This window comes from Ochotona curzoniae, unplaced genomic scaffold (assembly GCF_017591425.1).
Source record: "Ochotona curzoniae isolate NIBS_2020 unplaced genomic scaffold, NIBS_Ocur_1.0 scaffold_4701, whole genome shotgun sequence".
Taxonomy (NCBI): Eukaryota; Metazoa; Chordata; class Mammalia; order Lagomorpha; family Ochotonidae; genus Ochotona; species Ochotona curzoniae.
This window is the reverse complement of record NW_024467122.1, coordinates 67147546-67175354: the sequence shown is the minus strand read 5'-3', so window position 1 is coordinate 67175354 and position 27809 is coordinate 67147546. Positions and strand designations below refer to the sequence as shown.

Here is a 27809-nt window from a genome sequence, read left to right as displayed (position 1 = left end):
GGGCAGCCCAGGCACAGCTCACTGTGGGTAAACTGTCAGCACCTGCAGATAGGATGCAAACCAGAGAACAAATAGTTGTGCTGCTTCAGGCAGTGAACTAATACACGTGATTCAGGGGAGCTGGTGATGTGTTCACCTACATGAGCATGTGGCTATGGGGCACAGGACAGCCAGCTTGAAAACGGCTGGCTATGTCTCTCGTCTGCTGCCCTGGGCAGGAAAACCCCATTGTACTCAGTGGCAACCCTGCCAGGCTGCCTCCATCAGACAGGTCTCTTTTTTCCTGGTTCTTTCCCCTCCCCTCCTTCCTGTCTGGTTGCACAGATCCCAGCTCTGGCTGCTATTCCTGTCAGCAGCCCTGTGGCTGACTGTTGTCCAGCCACCTTCTCCCAGGCCCTCAGCCCCAGGCCCTGTACCACTCTGAGGCTGTGGGTTCTTCCCGGTGAGTGGCCTGCATTGTCTTCCTAGTGTCCCTTAGCAAGGCCTGTGCCTTTATGCACCTCCCCGCTCTGGAGGGTAGGGAGAGAGCGCCACCTGCTGTCACTCCTCTCCCACACCTGTGCCCTCTGACATGTTTCCCTTCTGACTGCCCTGCTCTTCAGTTCCAAGGATGAAAATTTCTCTGGCTCGCCTCCCTATGTTCCCAAGTCCTCCTCCTTACCTCTGCCTGCTGTCCAGGCTCTGACAGAGAGGTTCTCCGGAGATTCCTGGTTCACACCACGGCTGTTGGGCCCACATTGCAATGGAGCCTCTGCTTTGCTGCTCACACACTAAAGGATCCTAATCCAGCAGCTGGAAGATCCCAGATGTGGTGGCTGTGTGGCCTCAGGTACGTGACCTAACCTCTCTGTGCCAGCCTAGTCGACTCCACAATAAGGGTAGCATAGCACCTGGTGCATCACGCTGTAGAGTCACTGTGGGGATTAAGCAGGTGATAAAGGTAAATGTGCTTGAAGACTTGAGGCTGAATATGTCAGTCAATGGACACTGGGAGGGCTGCTTCACCCTTGGATCAGCAAAATTGACAGCATTTCAGAACAATACAAGCCACTTGAGCAGAACCCTCGGAACATGCACCACAGTCGGAACCTGGGTTGATATCGGGTGGCAGTTCCCCACCCCTGAGCCATTTGAGAGACTTGTGGCTTCCTGCTTTACCTCTCCCCTTCCCCCAAACAACAAGAAGAAACAGAAAAATTTGGAAACAATGATGTCACTCACTTTTCCCTAATCCTCGATCCTTCCTGCCCTGATATACCATGTAATCATCATCATAAACAAACAAGCTAAATGTGCTCCCAGGGCAAGCTGTGGAAAGGTGGAACACTCAGAGCTCTCCATCCAGCTCCCATGATGGGTGGATGCTCCCTCTGCCAGACCCTGTCCCTCTGAGGAGCCCTGTGGCTTGGCTCTTCCCCTGCTCTGGACTCTGCTCCCTCCAGTTGCTGTCTTTGGTGTGTGCAGGACATCAGGAGCTCTCCCCGGTCATGACCTCCTGGACATCCCCTGCCACACACACTGCACGACTCCCATATTGGAGCCAGACTCGAAACACCCCCACTTACCGTCCAAGGCTCTTTGCAGTCTGCTCCCAAATGCCTTCCTCTCCATGACACACACCTCACCCTCCCTGAATTGTTCCTTGTTCCCTGCCCAGGCCTTCACCTCTCTCCGCTCCCTGGTCTGAGAGATGCCTGTGTATTAGGAGTCAGGCCAACTGCTCCTCTTCTGGGTACCAAGGGCTGAGCTTTGTGTGTGACCAGTCGCCTCGAGGGGACACCTAGGTGTCTCAGGGAATGTCTGCTGCTCTGCATGTGCGGCCTATGTGTTGGTGAAGGTCAGAGCCAGCCTCACTTTCATTGCCAAATCAAGCACATTTGGCTTTGGGACACCCATATCTCATCTTGGCTCTGAACTCTAGCTCCCTGCTAAGTGCAGACTCTGGGTAACTGCAGTAATAGACAGCTAAAGCTCTTGTGTCATCCACATGGGAGATCTGGATTGAGTTCCAGGCTCCCCATGTCAGCCTGGCCTAGACCTGGCCGGCCACTGGGGGTCCGGGGGAAGTAAACTAGTGGCTATTTCTCTGTCTCTCTAAGGCAAAAACAATTTTAAAAACAGATATTTAACAAGAACAATATAACTGGCCTAGAAATCCTCCATCACTATTTGAAAGAGGGGGAAAAGAATCCTTCTCTTATTTAGTTGAACACACCAGTAATCCACTCTGGGCTGCTGTGGGGGTGCTCTGGCATCCTCTGGTGGCAGATGGGGACTGCCTCCCATGATTTCCAAGTCTGGCTTCTCCCCAAACAGGGATCTATGGGTAAACAATACCTGCTCCCTAGCAGGAAAGAGTCTGGCCACCCCAGGATGCTGCACGTTCAGTCTCAGTTGTCAGAAGGAACTGACCTTCCTATGGATGCCCAGGTATGTCACACACATGTGTATATTTAGCTGTGCATTTTACAATGGAGGTGACCTGGTCAAGAATGCCACCCCCCAGGAAGGCTGTGGGAATGCACCATCACTCTGGCCTTGCCTTTGTCACTCGCTCACACATCTAGAAACTCCTAGTACACATGAGGTAATGATGCAATCGCCCTCCCTCACTGTTCTACCTTTTGTCCATTCCCATGAAAATACACACAGCTTTATTCCTTTAAAAGTTTATTTCCGGTGACTTAAAAAAAATAAATTTACACGATTAAATTAAAGTATGTGATTCGACACTATGACATGGCGCAGACCTGCCTGGTTTCTTCTGGACCGTGGGGTTGGGTGGGTGGTGGCTGAATGTGACTCAGCCTGGTGCACTGCAGGATGAGGCAAAGCCGACGAGCGTCACTGACACACTGATGCTTCTGGAGAGATGGGACATGGCTCAGGGGATGGCCAACTCTGAGCTCTTGACAGGAAAGCAAAAATCTTCTTGGTGGCATTTGCTCTTCCAACCAGCAGAAGCTCTGTCACATGGCCATTCCCCATGACCACACATTGATCTAAGCGGACACAATGACCCGATAAACACAAGCTCAGGAGAATAGGGTAACTGCCCCAAGACAATGTAAGTGTGGAATATAGGGAAAGACTGCTAAGCCAGTAGGGGCCACCTCTGGAGGCCACCACTTGGAGAGCCTGTGGAGAGTTGGAACTGGAGTCACACAGATGCCAGCATCTTTTACTTTCTGACCTCTGGGTGTGGCTACCTTTTAGCTTGCCAGGGTGGTGTTGGGAGGCATTCTCTCCTAATTCCTTGGGTGCTGAGAAGCTGCTCAGGTCACAGAAAGGGTTCATTTCCTCTGGCAATCGGAGAACAGAACCTGCCCAAAGTCCATGCTGGGATCTCAAGGATTTGCCAGAGAGCTTAGAACCTCAGCACTGTGAGCTAAGATTTCAGGGGCCCTGGCACACAAGGAAACAGGCTCCCCACTGAGGCGCCTGTGAGCTCCCAGCCAGCAGTGACTGGCTCCCTCACCACCTTCATGGATTTGGGGTGAAGTTTTGGCCTGGAGAGTGGGGTGCATGTGAGATGATGAGCATGTATTATAAGGTTTTGATACATTAGAAACTGGCTACAGTTGTTATAAACTTACAGACTTGCAAGCAAGAAGAGCTCTCAGCAGCTCAGTTTGCTATGACAAAGCACCTGCTGGCTAAGGCTGCAGTTGTATCATCTCTCAAGGCCCATGCATGGGCTGCCAGCCAGCGGGACAGCTGCCCTTGTAGCTGCCTTGGACAGCTTCTGATGGCCCTCGAAGGCAGCTGGCCAGCATGTGGGGCATCTGTCTGCACTGACCACCAGGATCACCCCAACAGCACACCAGAAAGACTTTAGGCAAGGGCTCTCTGTTTAACCTAACATGACTTGAGCATCCTTATTCAAGGATCTTTCACAAGGCAGAACCACACAAAATCCAAACCCCTAAATCACCAGGCAGCTCTGAGGTCTACTTCAGGTTCCTCTTTTCACCAGAAACAGCTTCTGAGCACAAGCATCACCCCACAATATCAAACCTGATGTGATTCTCCTCAAGGTGCAGAAAAAGAGGGTGGGAAGAGGGTGTGTGCCTATACACCTGTCCCAGCTTCATGTTAAGGCTCCAAGTCTGAGACAGTTTTTCTTTCTTTTTTTTTTTTAAAAAAAAAAAAAAACCTCTGAAACTACCTTCTTGGTAGATATTCTGCAATCTAGGTTCACACCCCTAAAAGCAATATTAGCATTATGTTCCTTCAAAGGGTAACCAAAAGTCCCCCAATGCCATGATGTCATCCAGAGTACCTGCAGTAGCACCCATTAAGTAATACCCAGAGGACACATGGCCCCTCAGCCACCTATGGAACAAAACAGCTAGCCAGCCACAGGCCACTCACATACATACACGTGTTGAGTGGACTAGGAGGAACCAGGATGGCACTAGATGACAGCCAATAGCCAACTTCGAAAGAGCTCTGAGCAGAATGTTCCCACCCGGTAGGAGGGCACTGACGTGGGTCTTACAGACACAAGCTTTGTCCCATGCCTGCTGTCCATTGTGGTGATGGATGGGTCTTTTCTACTGAGCTTTTCTACCTTCTGGTACCCAAAGCAGTAGAGGTTTTAAATGGGATTCCAGTATGGCACAGGGAATATGTGGAAGGACAGAGGGGTGGCTGTCATCAGCACAATCTAGAAGAAGACAGACATATGGGTGGAGTAAGCGGTCAAGACTTACCAGACTCCTGGGCATGAGACCACTGATACTCATTGACCCTGGGCCTTTGGGTCTGATCTGTCAAAGTGTCTGAAAGCATCAGGAGCCCTGCCTAAAGGTGACCCTGGGGCAAGCATGAAGGCTTGTATTAGCTGCATGCCAAAGAGGTTGAATCACGAGTTTGTTCACTTCTGTCTGTGAGCCTAGGGCTACACGAACTCCATTTCGCCTCACACCAGGTGCTTTCATACCTTCACTCCCCACAGGCTCTCTCTCCATGTGCACTGTATTCCCTCTAACTGTCCACACCACTGGCAAGTATCTTAGAAATATGGGAAACTCTCCACAAGTTACACTCTATTCAAGATCACAACACAGGCTATAGTTGGTTACAGCAGTATCGAGGGGCCAGGTTGAAACACAACACCTTGTGAGGACTGGGGCAGGAACCTGGTTTCTATTGGGCTTCTGAAATTGCACAGTGGATGGAAAGTGGGGCCAGAAAACATACTGTTCGGGAGCAGGGGAGGGAGGCTGTTACCATAAACTGTACCTCTTCTAGCTCGTCTGCCCTCGCTGCCTGGCCTTAAGATCTAGCTCACAAGCAATTCATCCTTCACATCCTGTCTTGGGTCAAGGCTCAGATTCCAGCCAAGTTGAAACAAAAAAGACCCTACCCAGAAGAAGGCTCTGAAAAGGAAAGGGGGGGGGAGGGAAATGTGAAATTCTGAAAGCATGGCAGCAAGAAAATAAGCTCTGAAAATACCATGTATCTTGTGTGATAGACAAAGATATTTTTGCAAATAAGTCCAAACTGGTTCCACGATGCGGCTAGGTTTCAAGAAGGTAAAAAAGATAGATAGAAGGTAAAAAGATGGATAGCAGGGAACACTGGTATGTGCGGATCAACCTAAGGAACTGAAACACCCTCTGAAAAATAAGGAGCCCATGTGTTTTATTACAGCCCCTGCATTCATTCCAGGCCCTGACCACCTCCAACACTCTGCCCCCTGGGTTATGGCAGAAAAAAAAATAACATTTGATTTTTCCGGGCCACAGAAGACAAGTGGGTGCAGGTTGTACAAGGAGCGTACACAGGGAGGCAAGAAACGTGCAAACATGGGTGGGACTTATTCACCCCATGGTGAGCCACTGCTCTAGGTACGAGTTACAGAATGACTTGAGTCACCTTCCTGGAGTCCACATGGATTCGTGTTTCTGGCTTTTATCGACTTGTGTCCAACTTCAACTTCCATCTTCTCCAAGAGGGAGATGGACATCGATGACATTGATTTCCCCCCGAGTCCTTATGCTTTTTCTATTACAATTTTACCAGGAGAGGTCCAGGAGCAGGTCAGAGAAGGACCAACCAATGTAAAAGTGTCTGAGAATGACATAATACTGACTTCTCTTTTTCTTTCTTTCTTTCTTTTTTTTTTTTTTTTTGGTAACAATCCACAAAAGGTGCGCCCCTCTCTCCTGAGATACATGAGGTGTTGAGGGGGAGGTGGTGGAGGAGCTGTGGGTGGGACACTGTACCGTGTGACATCACGATCATGCAGCCGGTGCCGACAGGACAGAGAGGTGGGCAGGAGCACTCAGGGCTCCGGGCAGACCCCAGAGGGGAGGCAGGCAGTCTCTTGGGAACACTGTCCAGTTTTCGTAGGGCCTTCCTCTGGGACTCACCACCACTGTGGCCTGGCCTTACCCTTCATCCTCCCTTAGCTCTGTGGGTAGGAATTTATACTGCTGCTGGCGGATCTGGGCCAGCTTTTTCCTTGCTTCTTCCAGTTCCCGCTCTTTCTTGAGCATTTCCTCCTGGGCGGCGATGATCTAGAAGGAAAGCAATAAGGCTGATGGAGCCAACCATGTCCAGCACACCCTTTCTTCCCACACCCCTCCAGAACCCTTAATGCTAGACTCGCCTTGTATGCTATGGTTAGGTATTGGAGGCTACTGTCTCAGCTGACCCAGAACAATACGGCTGACCTTTGGCCACTGGGTTCACGGTAGACATCTACTGCTTACAAGCTCAGGGAAGCACATCACGTGGCTTGTCCCAGTAGCTCCCTCTTACCCTACCAAGGACATCCTCTTCAAAGTCCCATTTATCTGGGGTGCAGCAAGCTTTCTTGGGGATAAACAGTTGGGAGAAGAGGCTCTAGATTCTTTAAGTTACATCTCACTACCAAATACAGACACAGGGGCCCTTGAGGTTGTGGTGAGGCTGGTTCCATGTCAGGGAAGGTAGAGCTGGGGGGTAGACAGAGTCTGGGCCTCAGAAGTGACGGGACCATCATGCTCACACCCAGGCTGCCACACAGGGGATGAGACACACTGCCCACAACCTGTATTAAGTCTCTGCATCTGTGTCTCAATGACAACACCCAAAGTGACTTCAGATCAACTCACACACCTGTGCAATGCCCCCCACAAACTTTGTTTTCACTACGACATCATCATCATCTGCTTTGCCAAATGCTGCCTTTTGGGCTGCACGAACAAGATTGTCTGAGGCTCTTTTCACAGCATTTCCTGCCGCCTGGAGAGAGAAGGAGGCACAGATGACAGAGTTAGAGATGGCTGCCTGGGCCTGGCAGACACACACACACACACACACACACACACACACACACACACACACACAGTTAATGACACCGTGAGTCAACTTTGCATCCGGTTATAACACAGCAGCTATCTAGTCAGGGTGTTCTGTCTGACCTCTGTAATCACTGATTTCACCAACACCAGCACCTTCCTGATGGTAGGTGGCTCACACGTGAGACAGGTCCTAGTCCCTCAAGGAGCACACAATCATGTAAATGGGTGACTGCAGGGATGTGATCTGTTCATTCACCAAAGAGTGCTGTGGGGGGGCTGCCTCTTGGATCTGAAAAACCACTCCTCTTACCGCCATCCAAACCAGCACACACTTGAGGAAACCGAGCCCAGACTCCACCTGTTGCTATCCCCCACAGCCTTACCTACACTCTGTGCTGGCTTCAATAAAGCCCAGACCACACCCCGGCTTGCCTGTCTCCTGCCTAGACAGTGACTGACCTAGGGCATGGACGGTGGCTTACACATCTGCACCCCTGGAACTTGACCCAGTGGTTTTCTCTGGGTTAGCACTTGCTGAAGGCCTTGAGGGTACGAAGGGCCATGAAAGTACCATGAGTACAAACACTTCCCTGAGTAGGGGGCTGGGGGCATTGCAGGATCTAGGACATGGACTCTGCGAGTCACATGTGGGCTGCACATAAAACTCAAAGGTCAGGATCAGGAAAAGACAGGCTTTTCCACATGAAATCTGCATGTTAAAGGCCATCACCCTTGCTGGCTTACTCAAAATGCCCATGAAGTAGTTTCAGTGATGGGTCCTCTGCAAGTTGGTGTTTGGATTTTCTTCTACTCATAGGTCAAGGCTTCATCCCACCTCCTGCCTTTGTTGCCCTGAGTCATGGGCTTGGGCTCAAGAGTGACTAATTGAGAATTGAGAGCTGTACTCACTCCAAGTTAACTAGCCTTGCTGACTGGTAATCCAGAGCAAGCCTTGGGGACAAGGAGGGCTTGGGCAAGGTGGGGGAGGGAAAGCCCCTTAACAGCTGACCAGAAGCCACCTGCTGATTGTTTTCTGAGATCAGAAGTCATCAGCCCACTTCTCTGAGGTGGACACTGAAGATCAAGAGCTTGTCTGAGATACCCAAAGCTGGTAAGTCAGAGAGCTGGGGTGTGGACATGGGTCCATCTAGGCCCAGAGAATTCCCAAGTTCTTTAGTTGGGGACTCACTGATGATGGTGCTAAGTCCAATTCAACTAGTAACCATGGTATCATGAAACTGTTGTATCCCTTATTTGATATGATCTCTGAAGACACAGAGCAGGTATTCAACCCCCATCTTATGGTAAAGCTATGACGGTTTCAACAGTTTGGAGTTTTCCATTTAAAATGATGCACTTGATATATAATAGGGGCAGGCTTTGAACCCATGTCTCTTTTCCTCCCATGTATGCTCACAACCAAGGAATTGCATATTTACAACCAGGAAGCACCCCAATTTCTCCTGGTTTATCCCAGGAGTCAAAGCAAGGTCAAGGAGCCAGTTCAGAGAGACTTGAAAGGGCTAAATAACAAATACCTACAGAAAGTAGCAGCCAGATTTCCAAAGTGAGTTTGGGCAGAATTGGTCAAACACGGCTCTCATTCATGATTTTACATATAACTTACATAAATGTATCTTTAGCAGTATAAGCAATCAGCATCATGATAGTTAACACAGTGAATTTTTAGAACATCGGCAACAAACAAAATACCCAAAGTAGAGGAAACTTTTGGCATCACCAGTGATGGAATATCATGCAATCATCAAAAATGAGACCCATGAGAAATGGACCAGTCAGCTCTGCAGAGACACACGCATGAGGCTTCATCTTCAAGGAAGAAAACACACATGATTCAATGTCACATGGGAAGAAAGAATGTACCTTGCTCTGATCACAGATAAAAAGTCTTGTGGGTAGAGAGATATACCAATAGGAGCAGAAAACAATGGTAACAGCTGGTATGTGAAGGTGTGGAAGTTATGGGCTTTCTTTGTCCAAACATTTCCTTTGTTTTGTTGGGTTTCCAATGACTTTGTCACTAAAACAATCGGGAAAACAAGTGCACCAGGGGCAGCTTGGCTGACTCCTCTGAGGGCTCTGTGAAACCTGTGCTATAGGCTCAGCCACACACTCCTCAGGATTCTAACACCCTTGGGAGCAAACACAGACCAACAGCTTCCTCTCAAATAGGCACCCCAGTAGGTGTGAGAGAAGTGGAATTGAAGAGGTGGGCCCATGCCAAAGGAGCCCTCGGTTTTGTCACAGACAGAAGAATAAGAATAGAGATGGGGCCAGCATTGTGCCACAGCAGGTTTAGCTACTGCCTGTGACACCGGCATCCCATATCAAAGCTACAGAGTGTGATTCGAATCCCAGCTCCTTTGTTTCTGATCCAGCTGCCTTGCTAATATACCTGAGAAGGCAGCAGAAGATGGCTCAAATGCTTGAGTTCCTGCCACCCATATGGGAGACCCAGATGGAGTTTCAGGCTGTTGGATTTGGCCTGGCTCAAACTTGGCTCTTGAAGCTACTTGAGAAATGAAACTGTGGATGTCATATTTCTCTCTCCACCCCCTTTTCTTACTTTGCCTTTCAAATAAATAAATAGATGTTTGAAAAATTTACTGAGGTGCAGGTGGGACCATGAGAATAGTTTGGCCAGGGTTTCTGGCAGGACAGAGGAGGGACTGAGTGCCTGAGCATTGGGAGGAATAGAGCATTTTCCAGAGGACATGACTTTGAAGATGAGTCACAAAGGACGAGTTGGTGTTTGGCACGTTGACTTGGTAAGGAGCAGACCCAGCACATCCTAGGTGAGGGCTCCAAAGCACACGAGTAGGCCCATATGCAAAGGAGCCAGCTTGGCAGGGCAGCAGGTGCAGAATGCATGGACCATGTAGCAGAGTATGAGGCTGGCAAGTGGCACAGAACTGGCTGATGATGGAAGGCCTGGTGGGGTCATGCCAAGGAAGGTAAACCATCCCTGGGGGTGACACTTACCCGCTCCAGCAGGAGTATTTTCCCACCAGCATCAGTGACCATTACCTGTAGCCGCCTCATGGCCTCTGAGTCGTGGTCAGCCTTCACCTTGCAGGCCACCAGTAGCTGAGCCGTGGAAGCGGCAACCTGCTTGGCAGATGAGATGAGCTTCTCTTCGCTGGCATGTCCCTGAACAGAGGCGTTGGCTGCCTCACAGAGACTGCTGGTCGCAGCTGCCACCATCCGGGCCTGGGGACAGGCCAATGAGGAAGTGAGCCAGAGCCCAATCTCACTACCTCCCTCCCTGGGGGGCATTCTTCAAGCAAAAAAGGGAGGAAGAAGAAGGTGACTCACAGCAGAAATCAGGCCTTGGGACCACTGTCCATCATCTGCCGCATTGGCCGGGATGGAGCCCACCTGGAGAGGGGATAGAGAAATCATCAGGCAGAGCTGGCAGCCCAGGGTGACCAGTCCAGCGTGACCAGTCAGGCAGTAACTATGGAGACTTGCAACAACAGCACTTGTTCAGGAACAGAGCAACCCCCTTATGCCCAGGCCCAGAAGTCCTGTCTGACTCCCATCTGGCCACATGAGCCAATGGGATGACATGGGAGCAGTTTCCATCAGACTACAGGCTCCTGGGAAATGGTTGGAGAATCAGGATCTGGGGCTATACTGCCCGTTCACGCTCTCTCCTGACTTAGCCCTGCCTGTGAACCCGAGAGCCATCGAGTTCTCCTCTTCTAAGGGCCGGTGGAGTATGAAATCCCTCCTATCCCCCGCTGTCTCAATACTGAGTCCCTCAAAAGCCATACTGTACATGCCTGAGAGAGGATGTCAGGAAAGGGTTGTATGTCCCCTTGCCCAAAACCAAGTGTAGATCCTTGTCCTGAGGGAATGGATGTATCTGCAACGAGTTAGATCTCCCAAAGACAAATGACAGTGTGTGGAGATGGCTCACATGTCACTGGGCGAGACACATGTATCCTGGTATTGGATAGGTGCACCATACAGAGCTTTAGGAAGACCAGTCAAGGCGCGTGAATTGGACAGGACAAGGCCAAGCTTCCCTGCCTCTGGGCAGGCACCACTTCCTGTCTGGGTGGCAGGCTCTTGGGTCAAGACGCACTTATCTCTCAGTGCTGTGACAGCAGAATCCCTTTAGGATCAGGAAGCGGTGCCTGTCCACTGTGGTTAGCAGAGTTCCCAAGGACCCAGACAGCCAGGTTCCTGCAGGGCCTCAACATCTAATAGATTTTCTGTAAACAGTTGGGCCCTTGCTGCATTTTGAGAATCGTTAGGACACATGGTAGCCTCTGCTGGCCCATCTCTAGCATCACGCTAATGCTCTGGTTATCCTTTGACCCAGGAACAATCACAATGCTTTTATGTTAAACAGATGCAATGGTGACTGGAGATAAAGACAATGGAAGAAATGCTGATCTCAACCCAGTTGGACCTTCAGATTGACAGGCTTAGCAAGTGGCAACTACAAAGCTAGACAGCACTTAGTTCATCATTTCTGATAGAGCTCTGTGGATCTGGACAGGAGGAATCACAAAAGCCTCTGACAATGGTAATTCTGGTCCCTTCCAGCACCACCTGGAAGCATCTCCCAAGAGGCTATGTCAGTTTCCATCTAAACAGCCTAAGGTTTGATGGGTATATACACTTCTTGTTCAGACTCCAACCACTACCTGAAAAATGCGATGCTTCCTTTAACAACAGACAGAAGTGAGGCCCAGAAGCCAACTCCTTCATTCTGCGGGTGAAGTTTAAGCAAACAAAGTTACTGGGACACACACGGGCAATCCTATGGCCTTGTTTCCTTGGGTGAACTGCCCCTCTGCCTGGGTTGTGGAGCTTTTTTTTTTTGGTGAACACTTTTCCTCACCTGACCAGGCGAGTTCACCTACCTTTCCTTGGGCTACCAGTTCCCTCTGGGCTGCGGAGGCTGATTTGACCAGGGCACTCGTGGCAGCAGCGATGGATTTTGCGGCTTCCAAGATCTGTTCTTCAAAATCCAGGGTCTCATCTGCTTGCTATAATTGAAAGAAAACAGCGTCACAGGCAATTCACATCCACACAGAGCTTTTTCTGCCAAGTGATTTACTGCTGGTTCACCCAGCTCTTCAGCTGCCTACTGCTTCTTTGGGGATAAACTACATCCAGGTTAGAGAGACCTAAACTGCCAATAGACCTCTCCATTTGCTTCCTCTTTCTCTCTCCCATTCTTGTCCCACTCTACAAGGCCAACATTCTCTACACATTTCAAACCAGAAAATTCTAAGACAGATTATTTCTATAGACCAGAATTCTCAAGGAGACTTAAATCCTCTATGAACCAGATATCGACAAATGGTTCCAGTAGCATCAAAATAAGCAATTGTCAAAACTGAAAGACTGGGTGGTGTCCTACTCTTCTGGAGCTTAAGGGTTCAAAAAAGGAGATAAAAAATGGCAAAGATGGTTAGTAGTTCTCAAAGTCTTCTTTTGCAAGACAGCAGCTGCATCCTTGAGAATGAAGTTATGGGTTAGCTACAGCTCAGACAGGGGTGGAAGGTAACCAAGATGCATGTCAGTGATAACTGCATTGTCACTGGACACACACAGCATGGTTCCACCTCAGGAAGGACTCCCACACACTACTGCATAGCTTCTGCGAGGGCCATACGACTCTAGTCTGAATCTACCTTCATTGTGTGTCTTTCTGCCCAAACCACCCAGAAAGTTAAAGAGAAGTTTTGAGAAGATGGAGCCAAGGCTAAAGATGTGGCTCCAGGCTGGCTGGGGTGGAGTCGGGGAGGGATGTCAGAGCAGGTGACCTCCAAGGTCTTCTCCAGCACCAACACTCAGTGACTCTATGTCAACCTGGGAAGCCATTCTTAGGTACAGCATGTTGATGTGCCTGCTGCCTCCTGGATACCAACAGTTGGTGGTCAGGCACAGCAATGCTGTACTTTAACCGATTTTTAGTAACGTGAAGCACTCTCACGAAGCAGTACAGGAAAAATGAAGAACAGACTTTTAAAGATTTATTTGTTTTCATTGGATTAGATTTACAGAGAGAAAGAGAGATAGAAAGAAAGATTTTTCATCCACTGATCTACTCCCTTAGGAGCTGCAATGGCCAGAGCTGAGCTGATCTGAAGCCAGAAACCAGGAGCTTCTTTTGGATCCCCCACGTGGATGCGGGGTCTCAAGGCTTTAGGACATTATCTGCTGATTCATTATAATACACTCTGCCATCAAAGGCTCCTATATAGGCTCCAAATCAATTACCCTGCTATCCATCCATCCATCCATCCATCCATCCATCCATCCATCCATCCATCCATCCATCCACCCATCCACCCATCCATCCTTAAAATTCTTTAGACGAAAAGATTTCCTGGAATTGATTCTACATCACCAAGTCCAACATATTATAGAAGAGGGCAGTAGGAAAATCCCAGAACCTCTGAACCCCAAAGGCCTCATTCACAGAAAAGATGACATGCAAGCCCCAAGGATCCCCTCAAGTCTTCCAGACTCTTTCTCTGGCCTCAGTTACATCTGGCTTCTAAACCCCAAAGGCCTTTTACAGTGTAGAGAGTTCCGTCTGCAGATTTCTAGTTTCCTAAATTTTAAGAACTGCAAATATGGAAATTCCTTAAAATTAAGTGCCTAATCTTTTTCATGGAAAAGGGACAGTCACACAGAGAGAACAGAGAGAGAGAGAGAGAGAGAGAGAGAGAGAGAGAGAGAGAGAGAGAGAACTTCCATTGCTACTTTATTCTCCAAATGGAACCAATGGCTGGGGCTGGGCCAGGCCAAAGCCTGAAGCCGGGAGCTTCATCTAGATCCCCTGTGTGGGAGTAAAGGCCCAAGAACTTGAATCATCTTCCACTGCATTCCTAAGTGCATTGGCAAGGAGCTGGATGGAGAGTGGAACCACAGCTCATATTGGATGTTGGCACTGCAGGTGGCAGTTTAACTTTCTGTGCCACAATTGGTCTCTATCTGTCCAATCCTCTCACCACAACTGTCTTGTAAGGCCCTTTCCCATGTCTTCTGCTGCCTTAATGGCGCACTTTTTAAAAACAAATGGTTTTAAAAAAATGATCAATTTGTTATTTTTGATACCCGCAGGTTTTCTGAACAATGGTAACCACTGCAATGTTCTTGCAAGGATTTCTAGTTTTCCTTTCCATTGTATCTCCATGCTTTAAAACAGGACCAACAGCTATCTTCATTCTGGGAAGACCTGCTCTGATGAGAAGGTATTAGGGATTCTCCAGAGAAAGGCTGAAAGAAACCAACTTGGACAGCATCCGAGGCAGTGAGCAAGTGCTTAGGTGTTGTGATTTGGGTAGATTCCCACAGTGAGACCCCATCTGTCTGCTCATTTTCTCTTTTTCTATACCAGGTTTACCCCGAACACAGAACAGCCACCAAACACCCCCAGATGTTAAGAGGCATGAGTCATCATCTTGTCAGTAAATGAGGCCTTTTGGGCTCAGAAGTTTTGGCCACTACTTCTAACCTTAGATTAAAAATGGGTTTCCCCCATTGGAGAGAGCCTTGGTGCAAAGCCCCCAAATGACTGGGGGCACCTGTTGCTACCTCCAGCTCCCACCAGCAAGCAGGATGGAAACCAGGGGAAGGGTAGTGGGGATAGCAGGAAGGAGGAGGCAGACATGTTAGGTCATCACTCTGCAGAAGGGAGAGTAACAAAGTTGGCTTGATCTTCAAAACATTTTCCTAAGTCAAAGGATCATGCTAAAGCTACAAGATGCGTTTACAGAACACCACCCACCGTAGCTGGGACTGGGGAGGGAGTAAGAACAACTCAGAGCTGCCATGAGGGACCCCGGCCAGGATCCTGCAGGCACCAGGAAGTGTCAAGGTCAGGCTCTTCCTGAAAACTTTCACTCCCATCCTCTAACCATGGAGACTCTCTTTGGTTGCAACTTTACTAACTAGACCCATGTCGGTGAGATCTGTCCCTTGGCTGATAGAAGACTGGGGAAGCTGAAATCCTCCCCACAGTTCCCCCAACCCGATGAACTAGATCATAGAAACAGCTATTGTGATTGCTGAAATAATTCTTTAAAGGATATCATTCATCTTATGCATGCAGCTATTTATATCTTTTGACAGCCACTGGCATCAAGGAGAGGCAATGGATTCACAAAATTCTCTCAAGACACAGGCTGAACAGGCAGCCCTTGCTATAGGGTCATGTGGACACCTAGCTCATGATGCAGACCTTGCAGAGGGAATCTGGCATGTGGTTTAGATCTCCACATTGGACACTTGTATTGCATACTCAAATGTCTGGGTTTGGACCCTGCTGCTGTTCCAGCTTCCTAATAATACACACCCTGAAAGGCAAGTACTCAGGTCCCTGCCACCTATATGGGAGACCCAGACTGAATTTCCAGCTTCTGGTTTTGCTTTGGCTTAGTCCAAGTGGAAAATATCACTGTGTCTCTTTTCCCTTTCAATAGATAAATCAAAATATAAAAGATGTGGCTCTTGCCTTGGTAGGGCTGGCATGGGGCCTGAGAATTTTTATTTCTGATAGTGGTGGTCATGGACTGTGCCATAAGAAACACAGGACTAGCCGGAATAACAGTTAGTGAATCCTAGCCAGTTAAGTGAATCCTACCAGCGAGTGAATTCCGCCAGGGCAGAGATCATGTCTTATCTAATTTACATTTCTCTAGTATGAAATCAGGAAGAGGAGTGTGTGTGATAAATGTGCACGTATACATTCAGCCTGAGTCTTCTCAGCTCCAGAGTTCAAACAGGGGCCAAGCTGTAAGACAGGAAGACATGCACAGAGTACTCACTCCTGCTCCAGGCAGGGCTGACACATAGCTGCGAGCAGTCTCCTGCTCTGGGGAAGGCTGCAGTCAGCTGAACTTCTGCCTAAGAAAGGCCTTTGCTGCAGTATCTGAGTGTTGGGCACACTCCCTCATTCTTGGGTGCCATCTACTCCTCCTGTCTGTGCTGCTTTAGAGTTGCTGGCTAGGTCACCATCAGCCAGCTCCGAGCAGCCGTCTTTCCTTGTTCCAGATGGGGACAGATTTACCCTCAGCAAGACTTTGTGGTGGTCATGAGAACAGTGCAAGCACCCTCTCCATGGTGTATTTCTGCTTGCTGATCCTCTGCAGAACTCATCTTTTAAAAAGGCAAAGAGAGCTGGTGTTGTGGTCCAGCAGGTTAAGCCACTGGTTTGAACCCAGAATGCTCTGCTTCCAACTCACCTCTATGCAAATGCACTTGGAACAGCAGCAGATGATGAGCCAAGTAGAGTTTCAGCTGGAGGCTTTGGCTAGATACAGCCCTGGCCATTGTAGACATTTGGGGAGTGAATCAGTGGATGGAAATTTGCTTCTCTGTCTTTAATTCTGATTTTCATATAAACAAGTCAATCTTAAAATAGAAAAAGCAAAAATCTAGGGGCTTTACCACTTGTGATTGGCTCTCTGTCTGCTACGTGCTTGGCAGAGTAGCGCCTCAGGCTACATGAGTAGGAGAGGGAAAAGGAGATTTTCTTTTCTGGATTTTGAGAGATTCTGAGAATGTCACCTCCACTCTGACTCAGTCTACTTTCTAAATCTTCTTTCCCTCCTATCCACCTGGTAGGGCTGTTAAAAGTGAATAAAAAGTGCATCAAAGGCATGATCAATTCAACCTCTACTAATTTCATTGCAGTTTCTACTTAACATTTTTCTTCCTGGGGATTGGTGTTAGGTGTCACAGTGAGAACACTGTGATGTCTGTGTTCTGTACTGGAGGGCCTCTGCTCTAGATGCCAGCTTCATGCTGCTATGCATCCTGGCGGGTAGCAGATGATGGCACAAGCAGTTGGCTTCTACCATGCACCTGGGAGACCTGAATGGAGTTCCTGGCTCCCAGGCCCTTAAGAAGTGAGTTAGGAAATGGGACATCTCTTTCTCTGCTTTTCAAGAACATAAGAAACAATAAAAAGTCGTTTTTCATGTTTTGGGTGAAGCTATTCTGCTTGTCTGAACCCTGTTTTACGATCATGATTCTAAGACTCTACTTGCTCATTTTGATTATAGTCTAAAAGTACTACATACTAAAAACAACAGCCAAGACAGAAACAGTGTAGCTGGGTACTCACTTGGCTTCTTGCTCAGTACCCCCAATCTGAAGTCTGGCCACCTGGGCCTTGGTCACTGCTCCATGTTCTTTGACCATATGACTTTGGATTTGCAATGCCCTTTTTACTAGATAGCAATTGATCAGTTTTCTATTTGTTTCCAATCTCCAGCTTTAGAAGCATGACAAGTCTGCATTCACCTTTTCTTATGAAGCACTGGTGAAAACAATTATGAGCTATTTTTTCTCTTCATTTCTCTTTCTCAGCCTGCCCTCTCTCCTTTATTGCCTTGCCCCCACCATCCACCCACCTCCAGGACAGGTACCTGGTATGTGCTGGGAAGGGGGAGAGCATTCCCTTCCACTGTCCTTTTCCTTGCCATCTTCTTTATAAATTAAGTCAGCGTAACCCTTTAGCCCCCTCTTCATATATACCTGAAGGTGAAGGAGCCCATGACATAAGAACTGGCCACAGGATCATCAGTACTTCCATTTTAGCCTCCTTCCCCGCTAACCTCCTCTGAGGGGCTGCCTGAATGGTAATAGCAGCACTGAGTCTGGCAGTTAAGCTGTCCATATTCCTCATCAGAACACCTGGGTTCAATCCCCAGCTTTGACTCCTAACTCCAGCTTTCCTTTAATGTTGCAAGTGGGTGTTGGTTCAAATGAAAAAATTTCTGCCAACACATGGTAGATCTGAATGATGGCTCCCTGGCTTCAGCCACAGCTTTGCCATAGTTGTTGCAGAAATCTGGGGAGGAAGTTGATAAGAGGGGAGGTCTCTTTTTATAAATTTCTCTGTCTCTTACACAATTTGCAAGAATGGTTTCTGTCACAGTTGGCTATATAAACCCAACCGCAACTCCTGGTGTCATGTCTCCACTTAGGTCATGTGCATTGCTCTGTGTTCCTGAAGTCTTGCAGAATGCCTGTTATTCAACAAAAAGTCGCAGAACAGAAACTACAAAAAAATATCCATAGTTATCATTCCTTTTTTGGTAAGTGTGAACATTCTGCATAGAATTTCAATAGCCTTCAAGAAAAAAAAAAGAGGCCAACATTTGTTAGCTCCCCTAAACCCAAGCATTTTCTTATCAGCTGGAAGCTCCTGGGGAATAGGCAGCCATGCTTCCCCTCTTCCTGGAGTGAGTCTGGCTCTAACTCACTCACTCCCGATTCCGAACTGAGAAGCGCCTTGGAGCAGCCCTTATCCCATACCCAAAGGTCCAATCCATACAAGAGCTTGATCAGCTTCTCATCCAGGGCAGCTGTGCCTGGGCTGGCTTCAGACTCCTTGCCATGACTCATTTTAACATAAAGCAAACTTCCCAGAATAATTGGAATTGTCAAAAAGCCAGTCCTGGACTGCTGGAAGGTCCCAACCTAGCTGGCCTGGTCTTAGGACCACAATCAGGGAGACTATAAATAAAAAAGCTTTGAGTGATAAAGAGAGAAGAAAGCCCTGCCAAATGGTTATGTCTACTACCGGGGAAGTCCTGCATCCACATGTGGATGTGGAGTAAATCAACATTCACACAGCATCCGTTGGAAAATATCCAAGCTCATAGGATCTGACCCTTGGGAATAGTTTTTCCCTATTATCCACTGGTTTATTACTTTGTCATGTTCATGATGAACAGTTATGCCACTAAAATGGTCTTTTTATCACTACTTGTCTTAGGGAAATTTTTTCTTACAGATTTCATCATACTTTCAATAAAAAGGGAGGCAAGGACACTGAATGACTGTAAAGAAAGCCTGGACAACAAAAACAAAAGCAAAATAAAAGTAAAATTCTCTCCAAAATTCAATCAGATAAATTTGCTCTACCTTTTTAAAAAAAATTACTATTATTAAATATTTCTTTATTTTTATTGGCAGGGCAGATTTGCAGAGAGAAGCAGACACAGAAAGATCTTCCATCTGCTGGTTCACTGCCCAAGTGGTTATAATGTCCAGAGCTGGGCTAATCTGAAGCCAGGAGCCAGGAGCTCCTTCAGGTCTCTCACATGGGTGGAGGGTCCCAATGCTCTGGGACATCTTATACTACTTTCCCAGGCCACAAGCAGGGATCTGGGTGGGAAGTGGAGCAGTTGGGACACAAACTGGCACCCATATGGAATCTCCAGCACTTATAAAGGAAGGCTTAGCTAATTGAGTAACTGCACCAGGCTAAAACTTGCTCTGTCCCCTCCACTGCTTTTCCAGGCTATAAGCAGGGAGCAGCCAGGACATGAATTGGTACCCAAGTAAGTTTCTAGCACTTGTGAAGGGAGATTTAGCCAACGTAGCTGCTGGGCCCAGGTTTGCTTTATCTTAAGCCCCTTTGGCATATGAGAGGTCTGACAACCCAGTGCTTTATATTGGTGCGGAACACCTGGGAATGCCAGCTGGTTGAGATCTCCCCATACTTTGCCTTTTCAGACTCTGCGTGGTTCCTGGTCTGGAACCAACAAGGTGTGCATGACCCTAAGTCTACGATTTCCCCAGATAGAAAATGATGCATCTACTCCTCTTCCTCCCTAAACATCTGGCAGCCTTTCCCCCTTCACTATGTTAATCAGCAGAGAGGGTATGCTGGCCAACAAGGGAGAAACAAAAATCACATCAACTTAGACACATGGACAACCGAGGGTCCCCAAAAACCTTTGTTTTCTTTATTCATAAAAACTGGTTGTCTCATTTCCATGGCCATGCATTACTTCAGCCAACAACTTTAACTGGACTCAAACTAGTGTTCTTCAGCTGTGTGAAGGTGGCAGCATCTGGATGCCTGCCCAACCCAGTCCCTGCTGGCACAGAGATCCCTCTCTTTAGTTCCTGGTGACAGGTTGCCCCTGCATGACTCTGAAGCCAGGGCCCCAGCACGGCAGCCCATCCCCTCATGTCATCACCTCTCTACCACTGCTCTCTGTACTCCTGCTACTATACAAGCACCTGTGAGGAAGTTGGCAGCAATGTCTAGACATAGCCCCAGACGGTCTTATTTAGATCAATGGATCACAGCCCATTGAGATTTGGCTAGTAGTTCGTGTGTCCCTGGAATTCTCATGTGTTAGGGATTTGGTTTCCCAAAGTATTATGCTAATGGATTAAAGCTGCAATTTAATCTAATTATGGTGCATAAAGGTGGGGTCTAGGGAAGTGACTAGATTAGATTGGGCTGCTAGGGTGGGACCCCATGATTGGGTCATGGAGCAGGTATGAAACCAAGTACATGCTTCCTGTGTCTCTCTACTTACTAGCTCACCATGTGACCTTCCCTCCATACTTGCCTGCCATCCATCACCCTTACCACATGCCAGACTAAGGTAGCTGTCTGATCTCGCACTGCAAAGCTTCAAAACTGCTATGCGTTAGCTTCTCCCACGTATTTAAATTACAGGAATGAAAAGCTGACTAACACCCCACTCTGGTGGGGAGTGCTTCCCTACATACTCTCCAATGCTTAGTGAGAGGCCTCATTTAATCCTGCAAAAACTGAGTCAGGAGCACAGTAACTCTTTTTTTTATTTTCAGAGAGCAGTGCTTAAGGTCTCATTAAGAGAACTGAGAAGGAACTTGCATTTATTTCACAGGCTCTTTTATGACTTAAAGGTCAAAACCAACCCCAACAGGCCACTGTGCATCAGAAGAAAGTTCTTCTGTCACAATTCCAAATTTCCTGCTACAGCCAATTAGGCAATGGAATTATGGCCTGACTCTTGACTTAATCTAAATATTATCAGCCTCTGCTGACAAGTCAACCTATAACAGGAAATTCAACAGACAGAGTCAAGTTCACATTATGTTATCTTTATTAGATAAATCCAGTTCTAACCAAGATTTATGAAAGCCCAGTGACTCATCCATTCAGTCTTGGTATGGTCGATTTGGTTTACCCATTTTGTTACTATGCATGGGAAGGAAAGTTATAGATAATTGGTGTTCCTTGCATTTTCACAGAAAAGTTACTTAGGAACATTACTTTCAGACTGCAGATCAGGATAAGAATAAATCCAAACAAAATATAAATCTAGATGTGTTTGGAGGTTGTAACTCTGATCTTGGTCCAACATCACAAACACAGGTTGGAACCTCCTGCCATTTTCTACTAGGTATATTCCTGAAGGACTGATTCATCATGGCATAAAACTCAGCTGCACAAAACAGCTCAAGGTCCTACGGAACATGAACAACTATCACGTGCTTCTATTGTAAACAACAAGTTCAGCAAGGCTGACAAGGTCTCCAATGTGGCACGAAGAAGTGGCATCATGAAGTGCAGTGAGCGCTCGGTGTGCTAAGCCTACTAGTGACTTTAACGTATTCTTTCCTGTTGCCTTACAGAACTTTACTAGGAACCCCCGCAGACAGGGCAAGACACTGTAGGAATATGTTTGATATATAGTTGGATTAAATAACAACCTAATATATCAAACATATCACACAGAGGCCTGCAGAAAAGGCATCCAGGTTTGACCAAGCTTGAGGATAGGCAGAGTATGAAGCTGACAGCTGTGGGGGTGATCACCCCTGCAGCGACTCTCATCCCTGTCTGTCTGTGCCACACAGGTCTGTCCGCAAGTGCGGAGATGGCATCATCAGCAATGGTGTGGGCACGTGCACCAGGGCTTGTTGGCTTTCTCCTGTCAGTTCCTCAATTCCCCTGGTCAACGTTGCATTCTAGGAGATCTCAGGCAAAAGGAAATGCTTAAACTTTAAGGGTATGATGTGGGTCTAGAACAACAGCATTTTCATAAGTCACAGACCATTCTCCTAATCCAACAGAGACCCGATGATGCAGTTAGCACGGCAATTTAAACAAAGTCATCAGCCCTGCCTGAAACTACTCCCCAAAGTAACCACAAATATTCCCCAGCTGCAGAATGAAGGCAGGGTGTGTGTTGTGTGTGTGTGTGTGTACATGCACGCGCATTGGAGGGTAGAGTTATAGGAACAGTGATGTAGCAGCAACTGTTCATTTGCAAGATTCTGAGGATTTTTACACTTTTAGCAAGGATAGAGATGCAGTTAACTTCAAAATACTGATGTTGGTGTTAGATTGTTTTTTAAACTGAGGGAACTGTTCCTTTACAAGAGCAAGGAGAGTATTCTATATCATGCAGATGTTACCACAAAGTGCCTAGACAGTCACAAAATCTATGGATTTACTGAAATGATTTTACATGATATCCACATGGCAGGAACCTTTGGGTCATAAGTCAGGGATAGATGAGGGAGCGAGAATTCTAGACCTTTGCTTACGGTTCCTCCACTTTCCAGTAAAAAGTCTCACTGAACACAAAGGCTGGATGACCATGGTGGAGCATATGTCATTGCCCACAGCAGGATCCCTCCCTAATTTTTAGAGTGTTACTGATATGGACTTAGGCAAGCAGGCAGTTCAGGGTCACCAGTTTGGAAGCCACACTTCCCCTACCTATGTAATCCTTTCTGCTCACCTGTGAGTCAGATGACACTTTAGTTGTCATTACCTGGGACCTGACTGGGGCAGTGTCATGTACCACTCCCCTCTTAAGCCCCCTTTAAAAGTCCACACTGAGGAGGGACTTGCTTTCTTGGTCCCTACAGACAGATTCCAGGGTTGAAGGTAGCAATCTCTTCCTGTCCCTTTCTGGCCCACTAGGCCTGCACATAGTCTCATGTATCTATTCCTCATCTTCTGAATAAACCTTACCACTTTCTTAAGCTATGTTGGTGCCTGTGCTTTAAACAGTTTTTAAGTAAGAGGCAAGAAACTAGAAAATAAATATTAGACCCAATCTCAGACCACAACATTACTATTGTGAAAACACTGTTTCATAAAGCTTAAAAACACAGACCCATCTTCCCCAACCCCATTTCATCATCATTGTTCTACAATCCCATTTAGCTCCTTCAGACCATAAGGAACCCACGACTCTGCATCACGTGCTCCCTGCAACAGGGTACCTGAGTACCTTTTTCATGACACTCAGCCCTAGTGTCCACGGCTCTCACCAGCTGCAGTGTCTTCCTTCAACGAGACACTCACACCTAGCTTCTCACAAATTCACACAAGGCTGTGAGAACAAGCCTTTTACAGTCACACAACTTTATTCTTCTCTTGGGTTGCCTTCCCAGGACAGATTCCCAAGGGTAAGATGAATGGCTCTAGGGTACCAGAAAAATACAGAGGGTCCCCGTGTGACTATAGCAGATTTAGGGGAGGCAGTGGGACAGGGATAGGCAAATCTTGAAGCTGCCTCTCAGAGTTCATCCATTTGGTAGTGGCCTGACCTGGAACAAGTCAAGTCATTGATCTTTGGGGCATTGTTCAGTCCTTGTGGACTTGGGTGTGAAGATTAAATGAGTTAATGCATCTGAAGATTCCTGAAGACTGCTAAGTATAGTTCTGTGCTCTACTGGAGTTAGCTTGGTCCACTCCCAGCCCTGTCCAAGAGACTAATTTGTATTTGAGGTGTTTCCTAGAAAAAGGCATAAAACTTTCAGATGCATATTTCTATTTCTGGTGGTAAAGATGTGCAACAATGCTGATATGGTTACCATTTACTGAGCTGCATTATATGCCAAGGACTGGGTTTTTGTAGTATCTCATTTGATTACTCATGAAGACAGAGGGAAGTCAGGATCTGGAGGCTCCGAAGGCCCAAGGGCAAGTGCCCGAAATTGGAGCTGTTAGAATATTATGAAGTGTAATATTAAGTGTAATCAGCACCAAGCTATTCCTACAGAATTAAAGGGTGACACGGCTTCAGGCAAGAACAGACTGAACCTTTCCCTATTAGGAGGAGGCCACTGGTGACACATCAGATAAGGAAAACGGAAAACGAAGTACCCAACTGCTCACCTTAGTCAGTGGTTGAGTGTTAAGTCTAAAGTACATTTAGACTTTAACATGATTATAAAGCAGAACACAGAGCTGTCCTTATACCCATACTCAGGTTCCTCAAGAAAAAACCGCTGACCACAGCAGGCAACTCAAGACCCTGAGGCTAGAAGCTAGCAGAGAAAACCATGGTGATTCCCCAAATAAGATGCCAAAACACCTCAATTCTTTCTGACAAGAAATATGACCAAGTCTAGAGCAAATGTTGGTGGATAGGATCAAAGAAGCTGAAGGCTCTAACAAAGCTCCCTAGAGCAACAGACCCATCATAAGCTCTTGCCTGGCACTGCTTTAGAACTGGCAGCACCCAGATTCGATCCCGTGCTTTTAGAAAAACAGGCAGAATTTCAAGATTATGGGGTGGCGAGGAGGGGATCTAACTTTTTTATTAAAGACCCAGATTTAATTTAATCATGTATTTTTGGGAAGGTATGAACTGCAGGCACCCGGAAGGGCTTGCTTGGACAGGAGGAAAGAGGTGTGCTTGGTGCCAGTGTCCTTCTGGCACAGGAGGTGGGGTGGGGCACAGGGGGTGGAGTTTGCCTTTGGAGACGGAACCAGTTTGCCATCCTCTTGGAAATGCCCTTCATATCATTCGGCCTACAAGTTTCTCTCTCTTTTAATCAGCTGTGGTTCTGAACATGCAGACCTGATGCTAAGTTTTCAACAGGTACCCAGAAAACACACACAGGTGGCAGCACACACTGAGGAAGTCTGCTGAGGGGTTCCCTGCTGAGGCTTGCATGGCTCTCTGTTGATTCTCAAAATGAGCAGAGACCTTATGCTGCCTTCTCTGTATGAGAGGCACCCTAGAAACCAGAAAACTAGACACTGACTATCTCATACCCAGTAACACGAAGCATCCCACAACCACTACAGAGAATGAAAATCTGGAATTCTCATTCAAAATCAGAATCATCAAGGCCTTGATTTTCCTGCACACCCAGAGGTATTTTCTTGGGCAGTTAACTTGAAAGACTCACCCAGTGTGTTTCTTTTTGTTCCATTTTCTGGAAGAAAGCCAGGTAGGGTCAGTTGAACAGGGCTGACGCTTCCAAGTCTAAGTCGGGGTTGGGGTTTGGAAGGAGACACCTTCCACCATACACATACACACACTCAGCTCCCACTCACAGCCACTCACTGGAAGACGTCAGACAAGCAGTTACAAACCAACACTCACTTTTGGCTTTGCTCTTGGCTTCAGTTGCTCTAACTTCTTTGCAGCAGCCTCAATGGATGCTGCAGCCCCCAGTAATTCTGTTTCTGCGATGACAGTTGGGTCTTCTGGATCCACCCACTCTGTTCCTAAAATTAGTACAAAAAATAAAACAAAGGCAATTCACAGAAGCCACAGAACTGGGCACTGGCTTTATTGTAAACAATATATTGGTTTCCATGCAAGGAGATCCTGAGAGCTGACGGCCCATTCCCTATATTGTCCTCTTTTTAGCCCTCATGAATGTAGGGGAGGCCCACCTGGTTTTCTCAATCACTTGTATGTAGGAGGGTATTTTGAAAAGTTCAAGGCCAAAGAGAATTAAAGGCAAATTTATAAAAAAAAAAAACACTGAAATCCATGCATATATAAAAAATGGGAAATGTGTGTAATGAATAAGTGCATGGATTTCAATATCTAAATATCCTTTAGTCTCATTTTGGGAAGCCATTGTTTAGTATAGCCGTTAGGAAGCTGGGTAAGAGGCCTGCATTCCATATCAGAGTGCCTGGGTTCAAGACCATTCCCACTCTCCAATCTTGCTTCTGATTCCTGCTAATGTGCACTCTGGGTGTCAGCAAGTGATGGCTCAAATGTTTGGGTCCCTGACAACCAAATGGGAGGCCTATAGTTCCTGGCTCTGGGCTTTTAGCCTGGTCTAGCTTTGGTTGTTGCAAGTATTTGGAGTCTGACTCAGTTGTCTGGAAGATCTGAGTCTGTCTACCTGTCATGTCTCCCGCCACCCAGTGCCTTTTGAACTAAAAATAAATAAAAGTTCAAAAAATGTAACTGAAATTCCATGGAAATTTTAAAACACCCTCAAACTGTCTTATCTAGGAACAGCCATCAGTGGTACCCATAAAAATCAAGATCTCACAGGCCAAGGCTGGAGCCTGGCTCTGACTTCCACCTTCCATCTCACAACCGCAGGCAACCCGAAGCATCTCCAGATCATGTCCCATGCTGGGTGGAGTTGTGCTATTCTCTATAGAGACCTCAGGGGGAATAGCTACTGGCTTCCACTGTCAGGCAGGGATACTGACAGCAAGACCTTATCTATGAGGAGCTGTACTTCTATGGAAGCCAAAAGGGGGAATGCCCACAGCACACTCAGACATGACCTTCAGGGTGTTACTTGAATGAGATATATATTCTGGCAAACACAAACAAATAGAAGGAAACAGCCAGACTCCCCAGGGCAGTAGGCAGTTTGACATGAGTTGTATCACTGGGGAAGACCTGTTTCATACAAAGGCTGGAGGGATGACTGGCCTCACTCTGGGAGTTACTCTATAAAACCTAACTCTATACTCTCTTGCTTTAAACAAGTACCCACTGTGCTTGCACGTCTGCCAACAAAGTCTCTGTACTGTCTGTCTCTCTCTGCTAGTGTGTCCCAGGAAACACCCCCACAATGAGGTCAAGAGAATGTCACCTATCTACAGCCATACCACCCTGAACGCACCCAATCTGTGATCTTCACCTACCCTTCATGGCTTCAGCAGCCTGGATAAGCTCCGTCACGGCACCGGCGACCCGTTTGGAGAAGGCGGCCAACTGGTGCTTGAGTTCTGGGGTTGGTTTCTGAAGGATCTAGGGATGAAGAACAAGTGTAGAAGGAATTTGGTTACCATGGCGACAGGCAGTGAATTCCCTGGTGGACCTGGTATCCAACACCTGAGTTTTGAGTCTCTCCCAAAGTGACCTCAGGAACTTGTTGGAGGAAAGTATTTAAAACTCAATGGCCTTGTTTTAATGAGAAGTGAGGCAGTAGAAATTGGGGGTGCCTAGAAGGTACCTTCTGACAGTTTCCAGAGAGGGGACAAAGCTTGTCCTTTATGGGTACAAGAAGCAATTACAGGAAGAAAGTACTCACAGGCTGTGAAGGGCCAGAGTCAATGCAGAAGATTCAAGCTCTGGGCCAGCCAGTACTTGTGACACCACACATGTGGGGTCCTTGGAGACATGTGACTCATGGGACTTTTGGAGACAAAAAATCCCCATGTAAATAGCATTTTACAGACCAGGAGGGCTGATCCTGAAAGAGCAATCCACTTCCAGAGTGCTGGCTGCCAGGGAGAAGCCCTGAGCACCCGTCCTCTGTTGAACTAGCTTTCCAATTGGTTTCTACTTTTTGAGTTTCATGATATTCAAAAGCCACTGGGAATTCCAAACACTAACCCAACCTATAGGACATTCCTAGCTGCTTTCTGCTCCAATTCACCCATGACAGGAACTAAAAACAAGCTGAAAGCACCTTAACTCTCTTAACGCCTATGAAGTTCAATTCCAATGGACTGTATTCTGTTCTGTCTCTCCCAATAGTCTC

At 47.2% G+C, this 27809-nt stretch overlaps 1 protein-coding gene across 1 annotated transcript in view; it reads right to left on the bottom strand.

The window, feature by feature from the left end:
* Nucleotides 1–5634: 5634 nt before the first annotated feature.
* Nucleotides 5635–27809, bottom strand: part of TLN2 (talin 2) — a 179278-nt gene continuing 157103 nt past the window's right edge. Inside the window, exons 50-56 of the mRNA XM_040968654.1 lie at nt 26968–27073; nt 25445–25569; nt 12194–12319; nt 10632–10694; nt 10344–10526; nt 7111–7236; nt 5635–6527 (exon numbers count right to left, since the gene is read on the bottom strand). Coding sequence (XP_040824588.1) covers nt 6399–6527; nt 7111–7236; nt 10344–10526; nt 10632–10694; nt 12194–12319; nt 25445–25569; nt 26968–27073 — 858 coding nt within the window. The 3' untranslated portion in view covers nt 5635–6398. The remainder of the gene's footprint in view (nt 6528–7110; nt 7237–10343; nt 10527–10631; nt 10695–12193; nt 12320–25444; nt 25570–26967; nt 27074–27809) is intronic.